At 24.5% G+C, this 16502-nt stretch overlaps 2 protein-coding genes across 3 annotated transcripts; both read right to left on the bottom strand.

The window, feature by feature from the left end:
• Positions 1 to 132: 132 nt before the first annotated feature.
• Positions 133 to 2856, bottom strand: LOC122848957 (THO complex subunit 1). Of its 2 annotated transcripts, none has more exons than XM_044147451.1 (7): positions 2711 to 2856; positions 1846 to 2544; positions 1512 to 1762; positions 1145 to 1444; positions 920 to 1069; positions 704 to 851; positions 133 to 642 (listed from the first exon to the last, which is right to left on the bottom strand). In XM_044147451.1, the coding sequence occupies exons 1-7, from the start codon at positions 2744 to 2746 to the stop codon at positions 247 to 249; spliced, it is 1980 nt and encodes a 659-aa protein (XP_044003386.1). In that variant the 5' UTR covers positions 2747 to 2856; the 3' UTR covers positions 133 to 246. The 2 variants fall into 2 exon arrangements, with proteins under 2 accessions (XP_044003386.1, XP_044003387.1); XM_044147452.1 differs by having other exon boundaries at positions 133 to 639.
• Positions 2857 to 3300: 444 nt separating this feature from the next.
• On the bottom strand, positions 3301 to 12618 carry LOC122849471 (chaoptin-like). The gene is made up of 3 exons (XM_044148173.1): positions 11179 to 12618; positions 4405 to 4965; positions 3301 to 4290 (listed from the first exon to the last, which is right to left on the bottom strand). Exons 1-3 carry the CDS (start codon positions 12613 to 12615, stop codon positions 3301 to 3303), a joined length of 2988 nt encoding a protein of 995 aa, XP_044004108.1. The 5' UTR covers positions 12616 to 12618.
• Between the last annotated feature and the right edge of the window lie 3884 nt (positions 12619 to 16502).

Raw genomic sequence — 16502 nt, 5'->3', positions numbered from 1 at the left:
GAAATACAATAATAAAAAAATTTGATAATAATAATATTTACCTCTGTTGATAAAACAGATATAAATAATAAAAAAAAAACATAAATAAAAATTGTAACTGAAGAAAAGCTTTATTAAATAATCATCAGTATATCAAAGAGTAAAAAATATTATTTTTATTTTACTTTTAACTTGAATTTAAAAAATAAAAAAAAAAAAAATTTAATATATAATTTAAATTTTGTATTATTATTTATTTATAATAATTTATGATTGTAAAAGTGCTGCAGCTTCAGTGAGATCTAGTCCTTCAAGAATGTATAAAAGATTTTCAATAGATGCATCATCATCAGCTTCTGACCAAATTTTAAGCATACTTTGACATTGATCATACTGAGTTGGTTTACTTTCAAAAAATTTAATTTCATCACGTGCATATCCAAGTTTACTTGCTAATTTTTGCCAATCATCTTTTAATACTTCTGATAATTTATCAATAATATCAGTACTAACTGGATTAATTTTTCTTATTTTAGAATCAATTGTATCAACATCAACTTGTTCAGCATCTTGTTTAAGAACATCTTCATTAAAATCTTGTTCATTTGTTTCTGCTTGTGTTTCTTCAGATGATTCATTTTTAACAACATCACATTGTAACTGCTAAATTTAAATTCAAATTATAATATATGTTATTTAATTTCGAAATAATATTCATACTTACTGGACGATCTTTGGCTATTTTTTTAATCATTGATTCAAGATATTCTGGTAATTTATTTATTGGATTATTTCCATGAACAAAAAAATGTGGACTTCTTCTTGCTAATAATCTCAATGCACGCCAACCAAAACTTCCATCATTGACTTTTCTACAATTCAATAAAAAACAACATATAATATTTAAATAATTTATCAACAAATTTTTATCTTAACTTACTTGTATTCTTCTTCAACCATAGCTGCTGGATCCAGCTGTTCAATAGCTTCTTCAAAATATGTTTCTAATGATGGTAAAAAATCACGATCTTTTGATTTACAAGCTTCCAAATTATTTGGACATAAATTCCATAATTTTGTCAATTCAGGACTGTTGATAAATAAATTATTATTAATACAATATAATTTAATTATTTTACTATTTTTTATATTGTAAAATACTCACTTTCCCATGTTAAATTTACCAGCACCTTGTGCATCTCTTATAACATCACCAATTCTACGTTTAATTTTTTTAACTTTTTTAGGCTCATCACTATCAGATGATGGTTCTTTTGCTGGTCTTTTAAATGGTGGACAGCCATCATTTTTCCAAGCATTCCAATGTTCTTCACGTTTTAGGATATTTTTAACTGTTTCACAAAATAATTGTCCATCTGGTGGTGTTTCATTTATCAGGGTATAAACTTGTTCAGTTGTTGCTGTTACCCATTCAGCTTGTTCATTTTTTAACTCATGTGTTTCACTAAATAATTATTTAAATAAACAATTAATAGTTGTAGTAAAATTTCAATATGATTAAATTAACTTACGCTTTAAATTTAACAGTACTATTTAGATATTGAAATAATATCAAAAATTGTAATAAAACATAACGACGAAAATTTGAATCTGATAATTGTAGCTCAAGTAATTTTTGATTTGTCAAATATTTAGCAAAATAATGAGCTTCTTTTGGTTCTGATGTATCCATAACTGAATTATTTTTATTGTCAATTGTTGTACATGGACGTTGATCTTCTAATTTAAATGATGAAAATGCTGATAAAACACTTGATGCATGCTTAAAAATAAAATCAATTATCAATTAGTTAAATGAATATTAATTATTAATAATAAAATAATAAATTAGTAACAATTAATTACCATTGAAAAAACTTTCCACTGCATTTTTGTATAACATTGATTTGGATTTCTAAAAAAATCTTGTAATGCCCAAAATTTACGATATAAATTATAATCAATTTGCATTTTATTATTGACATCATTATCATCAATTTTTTGAGTTATATTATTATCAGTATCATCATTATTTTCATTACCAAATTCAGTACAATTATCTAAATTAAATTCACTGACAATATTTAAGCCAGATTTTTCAGAAAATGGAAAAAATTTAGCAAGAAATAATAATATTCTTCCACAAAAAACAGTCTGTTGTGATCTTGATAATTTACGTAATAAATCATTACACATTCTTAATAAATTATTTTTACATGCTGTAAAAAATAGCTCTTCTTTCCAAATTGACATATTGTCTTCAACATAAGTAAATAACTTTTCACATTTATCAAGTGTTATTGTATCAAAAATGTCACTCAGCATCATCACTGGCATTGTTAATGTTGCTAATTCAATTCTGCATAATTCAATTGTTATTGTTACATATGATTCAAGTAAATTAACTTTACCTGTTTTATAACTTTTATCAATAACAACAAGAAGTGTATCTCTTAATGCTTGATCAATTGCTGTTTTTCTGTCAGTACTATTTGGACAATCATTTATACATTTTTTTTGAAATTCTGATATATCAGAACATGTGATACATTGCTCCAAATAAGTCTAAAATTAAATAAATTATTATTGATAATTAGATAATTTTAATAACAACAATTTTTATATTTTTAAATGTAAACAAAATTTGTTACAAAAGCTAAAACATAACCTTAAAATACATGGCAGGTTTTAAATTTATAAATTATTATTTTAATATTATTTAAACACTTACAGAAAATTTTTTTCTTAATAATTCAAAATTTCCCATTTTTATAATGTTGTTTGTGTATTTTAATGAATATATTTTAATTAGAATTCATTCGAGTTGTTATAGTATTTATTTCAATGTTTGTATTTATTGAAAGTAAAACTTGTATACGCGCGAGAGACAAGAAAATAAAAAAGCAATAAAAAGAGAGAGAGACTCTTTCTCTTTTTCTCTCTCTCTCTCGGCGGAGATGGCGTTCAATGGCGTTGATAAAAAAGAATTTTATTTTACCAAAGTCATAATAATGGATCCACTGAAAGATAAATAATCAATAACCTAAAGTTTTTTTTAGAGGATAAATATTAATAACAATATAAAATATATTTTATTTTCAAAAATTTTATTTAAAATATTCAATCATGTACATTTTTATTTTTAATTTTTATTATTTATTAAGGATAAAAAAGGAATGGGAAATTTTTTTTTTTAATTTATTTAATTTTTAGGTTATACATATGGTTACATTTTACTGAAAAAAAAAATTTTAAACAACCCCAGTAAATAGTAACTAGATTTTTTGTGTCACTGACAATGTAATTTTATCAATTTTATAATCACAATTCAAAAACCTCAAAACTATACTTATTTTTTAATACAGTTTTCAAATATCTTGTTAGATTATTGTTGCTAATAAAGAGCTTGGTAAGTTTTGGTAAATCACTGAAAATATATGAATCAAGATAAGTCAGTTGGTTTGAATCTAAATCGAGGTAATTAAGTTTTTCAAGACCAGTGAATATATCTCTTGGTAATGATGTTAGATGATTCTTGTAGAACCAAACTTGTCTTAGATTTGATAAACCATTAAAAGTACTTGACTCAAGATAATATAGTTGGTTTGATGCAATACTTAAATTTTCAAGATTTTTTAAACCATTTAATATACCTTCTGGTAATGATGTTAGATGATTTTCGGTTAACCAAAGACTTTTGAGATTTGATAAATCATTAAAGGTACCTGGTTGAAGAGCATTTAGTTGATTATATGATATGTCTAATTCTTCGAGTTTTTTAAGACCATTGAACATATCACTCGATAATGCTGTTAAGTTGTTCCATTTCAAATTAAGTTTCTGAAGCTTTGATAAATTATTAAAAGTACTTGACTCAAGATAATATAGTCGGTTTGCTGACAAATCGAGCTTTTTGAGGTTATTAAAACCAGTAAATATATCTCTTGGAAGAACAGCAAAATTTTTGTGAATAAGATTGATTTGATAATTATCTGGATCTTCACTGACCAATTCACAAACAGGTGAATCATAATAAGATATTTTTTTGTTACAAAAATATTTATTGGAATATTGGCTGCTAGACGTTAAAGCAATATCATCAAAACGTTTTCTCAAATCATCAACAACAACTGCACGATTTTTATTATATTTAGTTTGGAAAAATTGTCGTCTCTTTTCCAATAAATCAGTAGGTACATTATCTTCATTGAATTTCATAATTGATATTAATGTCTTTAATAAATCAGCTGATTCAGCAAGATTTTTTTGACTTATTTCGAAAATAATTTCTCTCAAAAGTTTAACTTCTTGCTGTGTATTTGTTAAATTTGATTGATATTTATTTTCTATTTCTTTCAATTTTTCTGCTTGTTCTTTCTTTAAATTTTTTTCCAAGTTAAACTGATTATTGTTTAATGATAAAACACGACTATCACAAGTTTTTAATGTTGCTAAACTTTTGTTATATTTTGTATTCATTTCTGAATACTTAGCAAGCAATTGTCTATGATTTCTTTTTAAAAGGGTCAACTCTTGGATTGCAGTTTCATTTTCACCCGTTAAGTCATTTGGTTTGTCTGTTGAATGAGACTCGTTGCATTTTTTGTATTTGCTCATCAGTTCCCAATAATTCTTTCTAAGTTGTACTGTTTCCTCTTGAATTTCATTCAATTCTTCATTAAGTCCAAAATTTCTTAATGATAATGTATTGACCCCATCATGATAATTGTTGGTAATATTTTCTTGACGTTTTATTTGATAATCCAATTTACTTTTAAGATCATTTTTATAATATTCAAGGTTCACTTTGCAAGATTTAGTCAAATTAGTTTTTAGATCAATAAAAAATTTGTCCAATATAGATGATACTTCTGCATGAGCTGGTGGGTAAATCTGACCTTGGATTACATTTGACAGACTCATTGTATCAAAATCATCTGGCAATTCCTCCGATGCAATTATTCGTAAATGGCTTTCACTCGAGCCCTAAAAATAAACCATATATTTATATATTTTTAAAAATTCTATGAAAATTTGATATGGTAAAACACAGGTTGTCTTGTTTTACCGGTGAAGTCTGTATGCTTTTCTATACAAAAAAAAGTAAACAAACTTTACCGGTAAAACAGGACAACTTTTATTAAAATATACTCACAAAAACTATAAGACTACATGCTACTAAGAGCATGAGTATAGCAGCTACTGAGTTGGCTGGCATCATCGGTAGATTTTTCAACACCATATTTTTCGAGAGACAATATCACCAACACACTGTGATAAATAAATAAATATTAATGTTTGATCATAATTTAAAAAAAAAAAATGTTTAAATGAAAAATAAATTGTTTTAAATAAATAACAGAAATATGAAATTCCCCGGTGGAAAAACTTCTCCGCGATTTCTCGCTCATTCCTCCGCAATTACTCCGAAAAAAAAAACACCGTGAAAATTTAAATATTAATAACTGAAATAGACTTGTAAAATTTTTGCATAAAATATATAACTACTTTAGAAATCTACTTTAAAAATTTAAATAAAAAGATAGCAGAGTTGAAAATTATTGGTAGAAATAAAACATTTAAAAGTACTTACATTTGTTAATTAAAAAACTTGACAGATGATTTATATATAATTCCTTTGATGTGTATACACTGCCCGAATCAATTTTTCAGAAAGTAACACTTTTTCACTGGTCACTATTAAAAATTATAAATACACTAAATTATTTAACCGATTTTTTTTTTTATCAATAAGTCCAACGTATTTGTTTTGTCACTGGTAAATTAACACTCACGACACAGATAAAACTAAACTAGTCCTAGATGGGTTGGTCAATGTTTCGCGAGCTCTGAGAGACAACTGACTTCTGTATAGAGAAGTCTATGGATCTCAGGGTAGTTGGCGTCCTTCCCTAGAAACTTGAAATAATGAAAAATAAATTTCTTGTTAAAATGAAAAACGCCAACTACCCAGGCGTCCATCAGACATGTGGCTGAGCGCTCATCCCTTTAGAGCAAGGTCTAACATTTAGTCACGGTGAAAAAGGTAGAATAAATAAAATAAATCTTAGTTGCCGAAAGGCCACTCACGGATTATTATATTTTAAAGATATTTGCCGTGACTGATATTTTATGACAACATGAAAATTTTAAATTTTATTTTACAAGGTTTTCTGTCTTTTGACGAAACGGTATTGTTGTTTCATTTTTCATACAAACATATATTTATTTACATGATACTTATAAATATTACTCCGACATTACTCCGTTTTTTGCCTATTGTCGGAGAAATTACTCCGGCATAGGATTGATAGGCCAAAAACGGAGTAATGCCAGGAAAAGCCGGAGAAAAAAATATATAAATGTTTCATTGCGATTGAATAGTTTTAAACATGATCAGAAATTTATAGAAAATAATATTATAAAACTTTTTCAATCTTTAACAATTTAGACCAAGGTAAATTCAGATTCGTGGCATCCCATGGTTACCCCCTAGGCCATTATTTTCTGACCGCTTATATACACTTGTACCTGATCACATCTGTTAAGTCTGAATTTACCATTTCTTATGAATTTTTCTAAAATTTTTTTTTCTATTTTTTTTTTCAATTTTTTTTTCAGTTTAATTTCAATTTTTTTTTTTTATCATTAATTTCAAATATTTTCTTTATTCACATTTTACCGAAAAATTTGGCTGTAAGTAAAATAAAAAATGAGAATGGTAAAAAGGCCAGAATGGACGATAAGCCACGTCCCTCACCGCAGGAGTGTCACAGGCCTGAATTTCTATACTCAATATTTTATCCCGAGAAAAACCTTGAAATTATACTTTTTCTTTAATGTTAGATTGTTGTTTTCAATATTTTTAAAGTCAATAAGATCAATTTTATAATTACCTAGATTTTTACTGAGAAATGAACAAATTGTTGAAAATATAAATAATTGACAATTCAAATTTTTGTATATATATGTTTTATCGAAAAAGAAATGCGCGCATGTGTCAAATTTCTCTATCGGTATTTTTTTTGCTTAAAAGATAAAACAGTTATTTACCTTATCACAATATTTAAAAATAAAAATATATTGCTAAAAACAAAGGTTATTATTAATACTTTTATTCCATAAATAAAAGTATTAAATAAAAAAATTTAAAACAAATCTGTTTATTCAGTTTAATAAAAAAGAAATTTAATGATTTATTTTTTTTTATATCTCGATTTGTGTACACACATTTTGACAGGGCACGTAGAATTATTTTTCAGGTCATTTTGACGTTGGAATAGATATACAATAAATCAATCAACTGTTTTGAGATCATTCGACGACTTATTTGGTTCACTAGTTGATATTCTTGAGTTTATCACTGAAACATAAAATACCCAATGAATATAAGTTTTGACCATGGATAATTTATATGATGTCTATTTTAAATTATAATTATTATAAGCTTACTTTCAATTGGTGGTAGAGTTGTATTAATTTCTGAAGCCATTTGATTGTGAGGCATTTTACATGATCCTCGAAAATAGAAAATTATGCCTTTTTTAATAAAAAATAATTATGTCTGTTAATTTAAATAAAAAAAAAAAAAAAAGTAATAACAAAAACGGATACTAAAAAGACAATCGATTTATTGTAAATTATATTTTCTGTAGTATAGACTCTAGCACAGAAAATGGAATTTTAATAATATGAAACAAGTTACGGTCATTTACTTACAGAATTTATGCAGTGACAAGCTATTGTCAACGTAAATACAACAGCTATTGAATTAGTCGGCATTATTGATAGATTTTTAACAACCATATGTTTGAGACAAGGTACAAGAACTGCAGGTATAGCAATACTTAGTCGATTCACGGTAGCCCAGTCAGGCTGCGCACTGCTATACCTGTTACCTGTAGTTCTTGTACCATGTGTTTGAGAGACATTCCACCAATACTGAGAAATTAATAGTTGCTCAAAAATTAATTTACTACAATTTTTTTAAAAATATGTTTAAATAAAAAATATTAATTTTTAAGATGATAATTTAAAATGAAAGTTGCAAAAATATATAAACTTTAATTTAAAAAAAAAATATTTTAATAGTAAAGTATGTATGATATAAAAAACCAAAATGAAAATCATATTTATGTCTTATTTTTTTTTTTTCATAATTACAATATATTCCATAATTTAAAAAATAATTTGTAGAATTGAAAAAAAAAATTAATAATATACATGTTACTGCGTTCTTTAATGAAAAAGTGAAAGAATAAAATTTAAATATTACTGAACTGAAAATTATAATTAAAAAATAAACTAAAATATAAAAGTACGTACATTATTGTTAACTTGAAAAATTAATAGATAATGTACATATAAATTCGTTGACGAGCGAACGGTATTAAAAGTTAAAATTAAACTTAAAATGCTCGTATACAACTTATTCTATCATTGAGATGATACTAATAAGGCTCATCTGGATCATCTATTCAACGAACTCCCTCAAATTCCCAGAAAGTATTTAATGATTATTACTTATTTGGTTTATCTTTTACCCATTTAAAAACTATTAATTTTATTAAAAAATTTATCGAATTTATTAATTAAAAAAAAATTATTTTGACTACACTAATCCAAGAGTTATGCATTTATAATTTTTAATAATTAATATGTTTCTTTGTAACATGAAAAAATTTAATTTTTTAATATTAGTTATTAAAAATTATAAATGCATAACTCTTATAGATCAGTGTAGTCAAAATGATGTTTTTTTAATTAATAAATTCGATAAATTTATTAATAAAATTAATTGTTGTTTTATTAATTTTTAAATGGGTAAAAGATAAACCAAATAAAAGGACTTACATTTGTTTACTTGAAAAATTAATAGATAATATATTTAAGATTTTCTTTATGTCTATATACTGCCAAACTACTGATGAGCGGATGTATTGTTGTACCAAAAATTATTGCAATTTATGTGCGTGCTGATTGAGTGTGCTTCCTATGAGGTTAATATATTTTCTTAGTTATTTAATTTTCTTAAACATTTATGATAATCATTTTTAACATTTATTACGTTGGTTAATTACATTTTTTTTTCAAATAAATTTACGATTACAGTAAAAAAGCCAAATAAGTATGATAAATATTTCTTGTGTATTTTTTATTTTTTTCAACTATCTAAACATCAAGATATTTCTATGTTTACAGACAAATTAATTTTAAAACAGCCACAATTATTTTCATGATTATTTTGAGCGATTGTAATTGAAATAACTCAATTTTATTTAACGTAATATATATGAATGTATGAAATAGAAAATTAGTAATTATAACAAGTTGTGATTTCTATGACGAATGAATGTATGCTGGTACCAAAAATTATCGCAATTTACATGTGCTGATTGTGTCTGCATCATATCAGTTTTCTTAAAGTCGAAAGTATATCCCATCGTCGAATAAACTTTGGGCTCAAGAGGGTGCGCACCTACATATGGTTATAAAAAATATTTTCAGTGCCCCTCTGTCCAAAATGTATTCACTATACTGACAGGTTCTTGGTAGTATACCTGTCTGCATTCCATCTGGATAGGTACACACATACTACCATAGCCAAAAAACATGAGACAGCATGACGAATAAAAGAAATAGAAAGACTGCTAATGATAGAAAATTTAATAATTAAAAGTTGAATATCTCTTAAAATCATAGGTGGAAAATGATCTATGAGGGCTTAAAAAATCCGTATTAAAAAGTACTACAAAGTGATGAAAAAAAAGCAATATTCATAGAAAATTTTTTTAATTACAAGCGTAAGTGTGTGTTCTATCCCTATCCTTGCGTGTGTTAAAGTTGTCAACTTTGACATCAATTATCTTAAAAAAAACTAGTGAGAAAATTTTGAAATAATTCATGGAAATAGATAATTATTCAGGCTTTCATTTAAGCCCAAAAAATCAAAAATTCATAGAAAGGAAATTTTCTTTACTTTCGACCTCAACTGCTTATGTATAACTTTTTTTGTTACATATTGAAATTTGGAGAATAACACAATAATTATCATGACACTGATAGGGGTCATCCAGGTCATCTTTTTATGTAATTTATTACCTAAAATTTAATGATTATAACATGCTTATATGTTCCTTTGTGAAATGAAAAAAATAATTTTTCAATATCGATTATTAAAAAATTATAAATGCATCAAGTTATACATAACTCTTATAGATTAGTGCAATCAAGATGATTTTTTTTTTTATTGGTAAATTTTCATTGGTAAATTCGATGAATATATAATGTTGTTTTATTAGTTAAAAATTTATCTGAAATAATTATTCAAATCAATTGATTTTAGAAATTTATAAAAAGATGATTTAATTTCAGCTCCTAGAAATTACATGATAATGTCATTGATTTGTTAATGATAAATACAGCTTTATATTTATTTTTTTTTTATAAAAAAAAGTATACAATTGTAATTAAGTTCAAACATCTTTCCTTAATTTGTTTTTTTCACATATTTATTTATATTTTGTTCGTTATTTATTTTTTTTAAACATTTATAATGGGAAACGGTGGTGTTAAATGTTAAATTTTATTCTATTAATGTATATAAACGGTCGGAAAACAATGCCCAGGGGGTAACCATGGGGTACCACAGAACTGAATTCACCTAGGTCCTTTATAATAGTTATTTTACTTATTAGTTACTATCAATCGTTGGTTGATTACATTTTTGTTTAATAAATTTACGATTACAGTAAAAAAAGCCAAATAAGTATGATAAATATTTCTTGTGTATATTTTTCATTTTTTTTTTAACTATCTGAATAGCAAGATATTGCTATGCGTTTACAGACAAATTAGTTTTAAAATAACCACAAATATTATAATAGTTATTATAATTAGTAAACAAGTTCTAATTTCTGTTTATTAATATTATTTAAGGATTTTTAAAACCGTAAATAATGAAATAATGCATTATGTAAAATATTTATTTTTAAATCTTTAAATTCAAAATTAGTCAAACATTGTCTTATGTGAATAATAAATTTAAGAAAAAAAAAAATACCAAAAAACTTCTAAAAAAATAAAAATTACAATGAAAAAAATGTAATTAATTTGTCTTTTCTATTTTAAAATATTCCAATCATTCAGTTAATGTTAAAAAAAAAAAAAAAAGATTTAAAATTTTTTACCGCATGATTTTAAAACTATTTTATCAATTTCACAATTACACTCAAAAACCTTGAATTTATTTTCCAATATATTTGATAAATCTGTTGTTAAATTGTTTCCCTGAATATCAAGTCGATAAAGTGCTGGTAAATTATTAAAAATTTCTAAATCAAGATAATTTAGTCGATTGTTTGACAAGCCGAGAACTTGAAGATTTTCAAGGCCAGCGAATATATTTTTCGGTAATGATGTTATATGATTTCCGTGTATCCGAAAATACTTGAGATTTGATAAATTATTAAAGGTACCTGGTTGAAGAGAATTTAGTTCATTCCATGACAGATTTAAATCTTCGAGTTTGTCAAGACCGTTGAATATATTGCTTGATAATGCTGTTAGATTGTTGTTGTTCAAATCAAGTCTCTCAAGATTTGATAAGTTATTAAAAGTATCTGGTTGCAGATAATTCAATCGATTGTATGATAAGCCTAATTCTTCAAGCTTTTCAAGACCTTTAAATACATCGCTCGATAATGCTGTTAGATTGTTGATGTCCAATTGAAGTGTCTGAAGATTAAATAAATTATTAAAAGTACCTGATTGAATGGAATTTAATTTATTAAACTTTAAGTCTAATATTTTGAGTTTTTCAAGACCGTTGAATATATCACTTGATAATGCTGGTAAATTGTTGGAGTCCAAATTAAGTCTTTGAAGATTTGATAAATTATTAAAGGTACCTGGTTCAAGGTAATTTAATTGATTGTATGACAAATTTATCTCTTCAAGTTTTTCAAGACCCTTGAATATATCACTTGGCAATGCTGCTAGCTTGTTCAAGTCCAAATTGAGTCTTTGAAGATTTGATAAATCATTAAAAATACCTGACTCAAGATGATGAATTCGGTTGTACGACAAATAAAGCACCTGAAGATTTTTAAAGCCAACAAATATATCTTTTGGAAGAACATTCAATCTTTTCCAGCTAAGATTAATTTCATAATTATCCGGATCTTCACTGAGTAATGCACAAATTGTTGAATTATAAAAAGATATTTTTTTGTTACAAAAATATCTATTAGAAAATTGGCTGGTAGACGTTGAAGCAATGTCATCAAATAGTTTTCTTAAATCATCAACTACAAGTGCCTGATTTTCATCATAATTAAGTCCGAATAATCCTTGTCTTCTTTCTAATAAATATTCTGGTACATTGTCTTCATTGAATTTCATAATAGATCTCAATATCTTGAATAAATAACCTGATTCATTAAGTTTTTCGAAAATTATTTTTTTTAATATTTTAACTTCTTGCTGTTTATTTTTCAAATTTAATTGATAATCATTTTCAATTGCTTTTAATTTTTTTGCTTGTTCTTTTTTTAAAGCAATTGACTCTTGAATGATTTTATTATTTTCAAACTCAGGTGATATATTTGAGTACTGTTGATTTTTTGAGATTATCATTGATTCTAAATTATCAATACAATATTTTATTTTATTTTTCGTAATTTTTTTTTCATCAATAACATCTTCTATATTCAATTTGAGTGTTGATAAATTTTTTTCCAAGTTAACTTGATGATCATGTAATGATACAATACGATTTGCTAAAGTTATTAAAGTTTCTAAACTTTTAGTATACTCAGCAGGTGTTTGATCTTTATCTTGATTGACTTGTTTCAGTGGATCATTAAGTTGTAATGATTTATCATTTAATCCGTTAATAAAATATTCTTCTAATATAATTGATATAGCCGTATAAGTTTTTAGATCAATCTGATTTTGGTTTACACTCAATGAGTCAATTGTATCATTATCATTTGACGCAATAGTTGAAGTTGTTGATGAATCCATTTCACTTGAGCCCTGAAAATTAAACGATATGTGTAAATTTTTTCGATGCCAGAGAAAATTTAATATCAATGTCTTTTTTACTTTACTATCTAATAAAATATTAACTTATGTTAAAATATACTTACAGGAATCACAAGACTGCATGTCACAATGAGCATAAATATACCAGCTACTGAGTTGGCTGCCATCATCAGTAGATTCTTGACAACCATATTTTTAGGAGACAATCCAGCAACACACTAAAATTTATAAATATTATTATTAATTATTTTATTTATTTCAAAAAAATTATTGAATAAAAAATATTATATTTTTCGATAATAAATTAAAATTAAATTTGCTATAAAAAAAAATTAATAAATAATAATAATTATCATTTTGCATTATATTTTCTGATTTTGTTTGTTGTAAAAATAAATTGTTTTCAATAAATAACAAAAATATTAATTTTTAGTTTCTTTGAATCTGATAAATATATAAATGTAAATTATTTGAATTTTTTTTTTTAAATTTTAAACGAAAAGTCTTAATCTTTTCGGTGATAATTTAAAATAAAATTTGCATGAAAAAAAAATAATACGATATGATTATGCATTAATTTTTTTAGTTTTCTTATTTGGAAAAATAAATTGTTACAGATAAATAAAAAAAAATATCAATTTTTATTTTTTTAAAACTGGTTAATGAAAAAGTGATAATAAAAGTTAAGAAATATCTGGGTTAAAAATTATAAGTAGTAAATAAATTAAATTATTTTATTGTAAATTATTTTAATTTTTTTTTTTTAATTTTAATATTTTGATCGATGGTTTAAAATTAAGTTTGCATCTAATAAATATAATACGATTATTTTTTATTGAATTATTAATTTTTTTTAAAAATATTTTTATGTAATATGTAAATTTATAAAATTAAAAAAAAAAAGGAATAATAATACATTACTACGTTGGTCGATGGAAAAGTAAAAGGAAAAATTAAAAAATATAAATAAAAAAAACTAAAAATTTTCGGCATGTATATGCTGCTGTATTTGATGATTGTATTATAAGCTTATTGTCAATTCGTGAAATAAAAATAAGAATTTAATTTTTAATAATGGTTATTAAAAACTAGAAATACATCAAGTTATACACAACTATTGGATTTGTCTAATTGGAATATTTTTATTTTTATTAATATCAATCCAATATATTATTGTTGTTCTATAAATTATAAAAAAATATATTTATTTACATAATATTTAGAGGCCACGTAATTAAATAAAAAAATTAATTTTTTTTCTGTTTAACTATCAAAATTTATGACACAAATAAGTTTCCATATTGAAAATAAAAAATTAAAAAACCACATAAATAACGTTACAATATATTTTGTAAATGATTTTAATTTTTTTAAAAAACCTTAATCTTTTGATCGATAATACAAAGTTATGTTTGCAAATAATAAATATAGGTATTACGATATTTTTTTATTGAATTATTTATTGTTTTTTTTTTTTTGTGTTAAATATTTAAAAAAAAATATTTTTAAGAAATATGTAAATTTATAAAATCCAAAATAAAAAAAAATAATAATACATTACTAAGTTGGTCGATGGAAAAGTTAGTGACAAAATTAAGAAGTAACCAGGTTGAAATTTATGGGTCACCATAACAAATTAGTGAATAAGTTAAATTAAAATCAGTACTTACATTTTTTAATTTGAAAAAATATTTAATAATTGATTTATATATTATTTCGTTGATGTGTATACTGTCCAACTACTGACGAGCGAATGAACTGGTCCCAAAATTTTTCATCGTTTATATTTGCAGCTGGTTGGGTCTGCTTCATATATCAGTTTCTTCAACTGCTTATCTACAACTCTGCCTGTTATTGAAATTCGAAGAATAACAAAATAATTATGGTGATACCGGCAACGGTCGTCTTAGTCATCTTACGCAATATATTCCCTTGGATTTTCGGCAAGTATACGGAAAAAAATTTTTAGCTGCAGTCACGAGGCGTTTGGATAGTTAAAAAAGGATAGTTGATTTAATAATCAAGCCCGATATATTAAAAAGACAATCGGTTAGTTATTCCAGCCGACTGGATAGCTAGCGTGGCTAACCAACTCGTCAGGTTCGACATAATCTCAATGTCAACAGCTGTTGTGTTCATAACCTCTCTTTTTTGACAGATCCACCAAATTATTATTAACAATGACTAAAATAATCCATATAGTTATTAAAAATTTAGCATAAGATTTTGTATTCAAGTTGGCGTTTATTTGGTGCATCAAATTTAGTATAAAATTAATTAGATAATAATTTTAAAAATTAGTAAATATACACAATCCTAAATAGCTACTACAGCGATACCAGCTTGTCAGGCTTTGGATAGCTACCACAGCTATCCAAAGTGTAGCTAATGTAACGAGTAGGCACGCTGTTTTCACAAAAATAGTAACCTGTCAAATGTGGATTGCCAAAATAACAATCCTCTGCTAACTATCCAAAGGTTAGTTAGCCGTGGATAGGAGAGACAGCTATCCAGCTCGTTGCTGCAGCTAAAAATTTTTTTAATATATGCGGTGCTTGCTTTGATGACTGTATAAGCTCATGTTAATTCGTGAAATAAAAATAAGAATTTAATTTTTTAATAATGGTTATTCAAAATTATAAATATATCAAGTTATACACAACTATTGGATTCGTGTAATAAGAATTTTTTCTTTTTTATTAATACCATCTAATATATTGTTGTTTTATTAATTATAAAAAAATATATTTATTTACATAATATTTATATATAGACCACGTAATTCAATAAAAAAATTGATTTGTTTTCTCTCCAACTATCAAAATTTATGACACAAATAAGTTTCCATATTAAAAATCTAAGTATAAAAAAAAAAAATCAGACAATAAAATAAATTTACAAACCCAATAACAAATTTGAAATTTATAAAATTTTATTTTTCTGTCACAAATAAATAAAAAATAAGAAACCACTAAATTAATAATGCTACAGTATATTTTTGAATATAAAACAAATAAAAAATAATATCTTCATATCAGTTTCTTCAACTGTTTATATTCAACACATTCTGTCATTGAAATTTAGGCAATAACAAAATAATTATAATACTGATGAGGGTCATCTGAGTCATCTCTTTATGTAATGTATTACCTAAAATTTAATGATTATAACATGCTTATATGTTCCTTTGTAAAATAAAAAAATTTGATTTTTCAATATTGATTATTAAAAATTATAAACCCATCAAGTTATACATAATTCTTATAGATTAGTGCAATCAGGGTGATTTTTTTTTTTCATTAATAAATGTGATATAATATTTTTTTTTTATTAGTTTAAAAAAAATTCATTTAATTTTTTTTTTGAAAATTATGTAATATTATTCGAATCAATTGATTTTAGAAATTTAGAAAGAGATGATTTAGTTTTATAAAAGGAAAAAAGTACATTTTTTTTTCTTCATGTCAATTTATATT

Source organism: Aphidius gifuensis, linkage group LG2, assembly GCF_014905175.1.
Source record: "Aphidius gifuensis isolate YNYX2018 linkage group LG2, ASM1490517v1, whole genome shotgun sequence".
Taxonomy (NCBI): Eukaryota; Metazoa; Arthropoda; class Insecta; order Hymenoptera; family Braconidae; genus Aphidius; species Aphidius gifuensis.
Note: the sequence above shows the minus strand (reverse complement) of the source record. Positions and strands in the feature narration are given on the sequence as shown.

Excerpts from the sequence above, each read along its gene's own strand:
- LOC122848957 (XM_044147451.1), bottom strand. The coding sequence starts at position 2,746 with ATGGGAAATTTTGAATTATTAAGAAAAAAATTTTCT. Across the intron at positions 2,545-2,710 it reads TATTAAGAAAAAAATTTTCT|ACTTATTTGGAGCAATGTAT; the intron begins GTAAGTGTTTAA and ends ATTTAATTTTAG. Across the intron at positions 643-703 it reads AAATAGCCAAAGATCGTCCA|CAGTTACAATGTGATGTTGT; the intron begins GTAAGTATGAAT and ends ATTTAAATTTAG.
- LOC122849471 (XM_044148173.1), bottom strand. The coding sequence starts at position 12,615 with ATGATAATCTCAAAAAATCAACAGTACTCAAATATATCACCTGAGTTT. Across the intron at positions 4,966-11,178 it reads AAATTGATAAAATAGTTTTA|GGCTCGAGTGAAAGCCATTT; the intron begins AAATCATGCGGT and ends GTTTATTTTTAG. Across the intron at positions 4,291-4,404 it reads TAAAAACTTGTGATAGTCGT|CAAGAAGTTAAACTTTTGAG; the intron begins GTTTTATCATTA and ends ACAAATACACAG.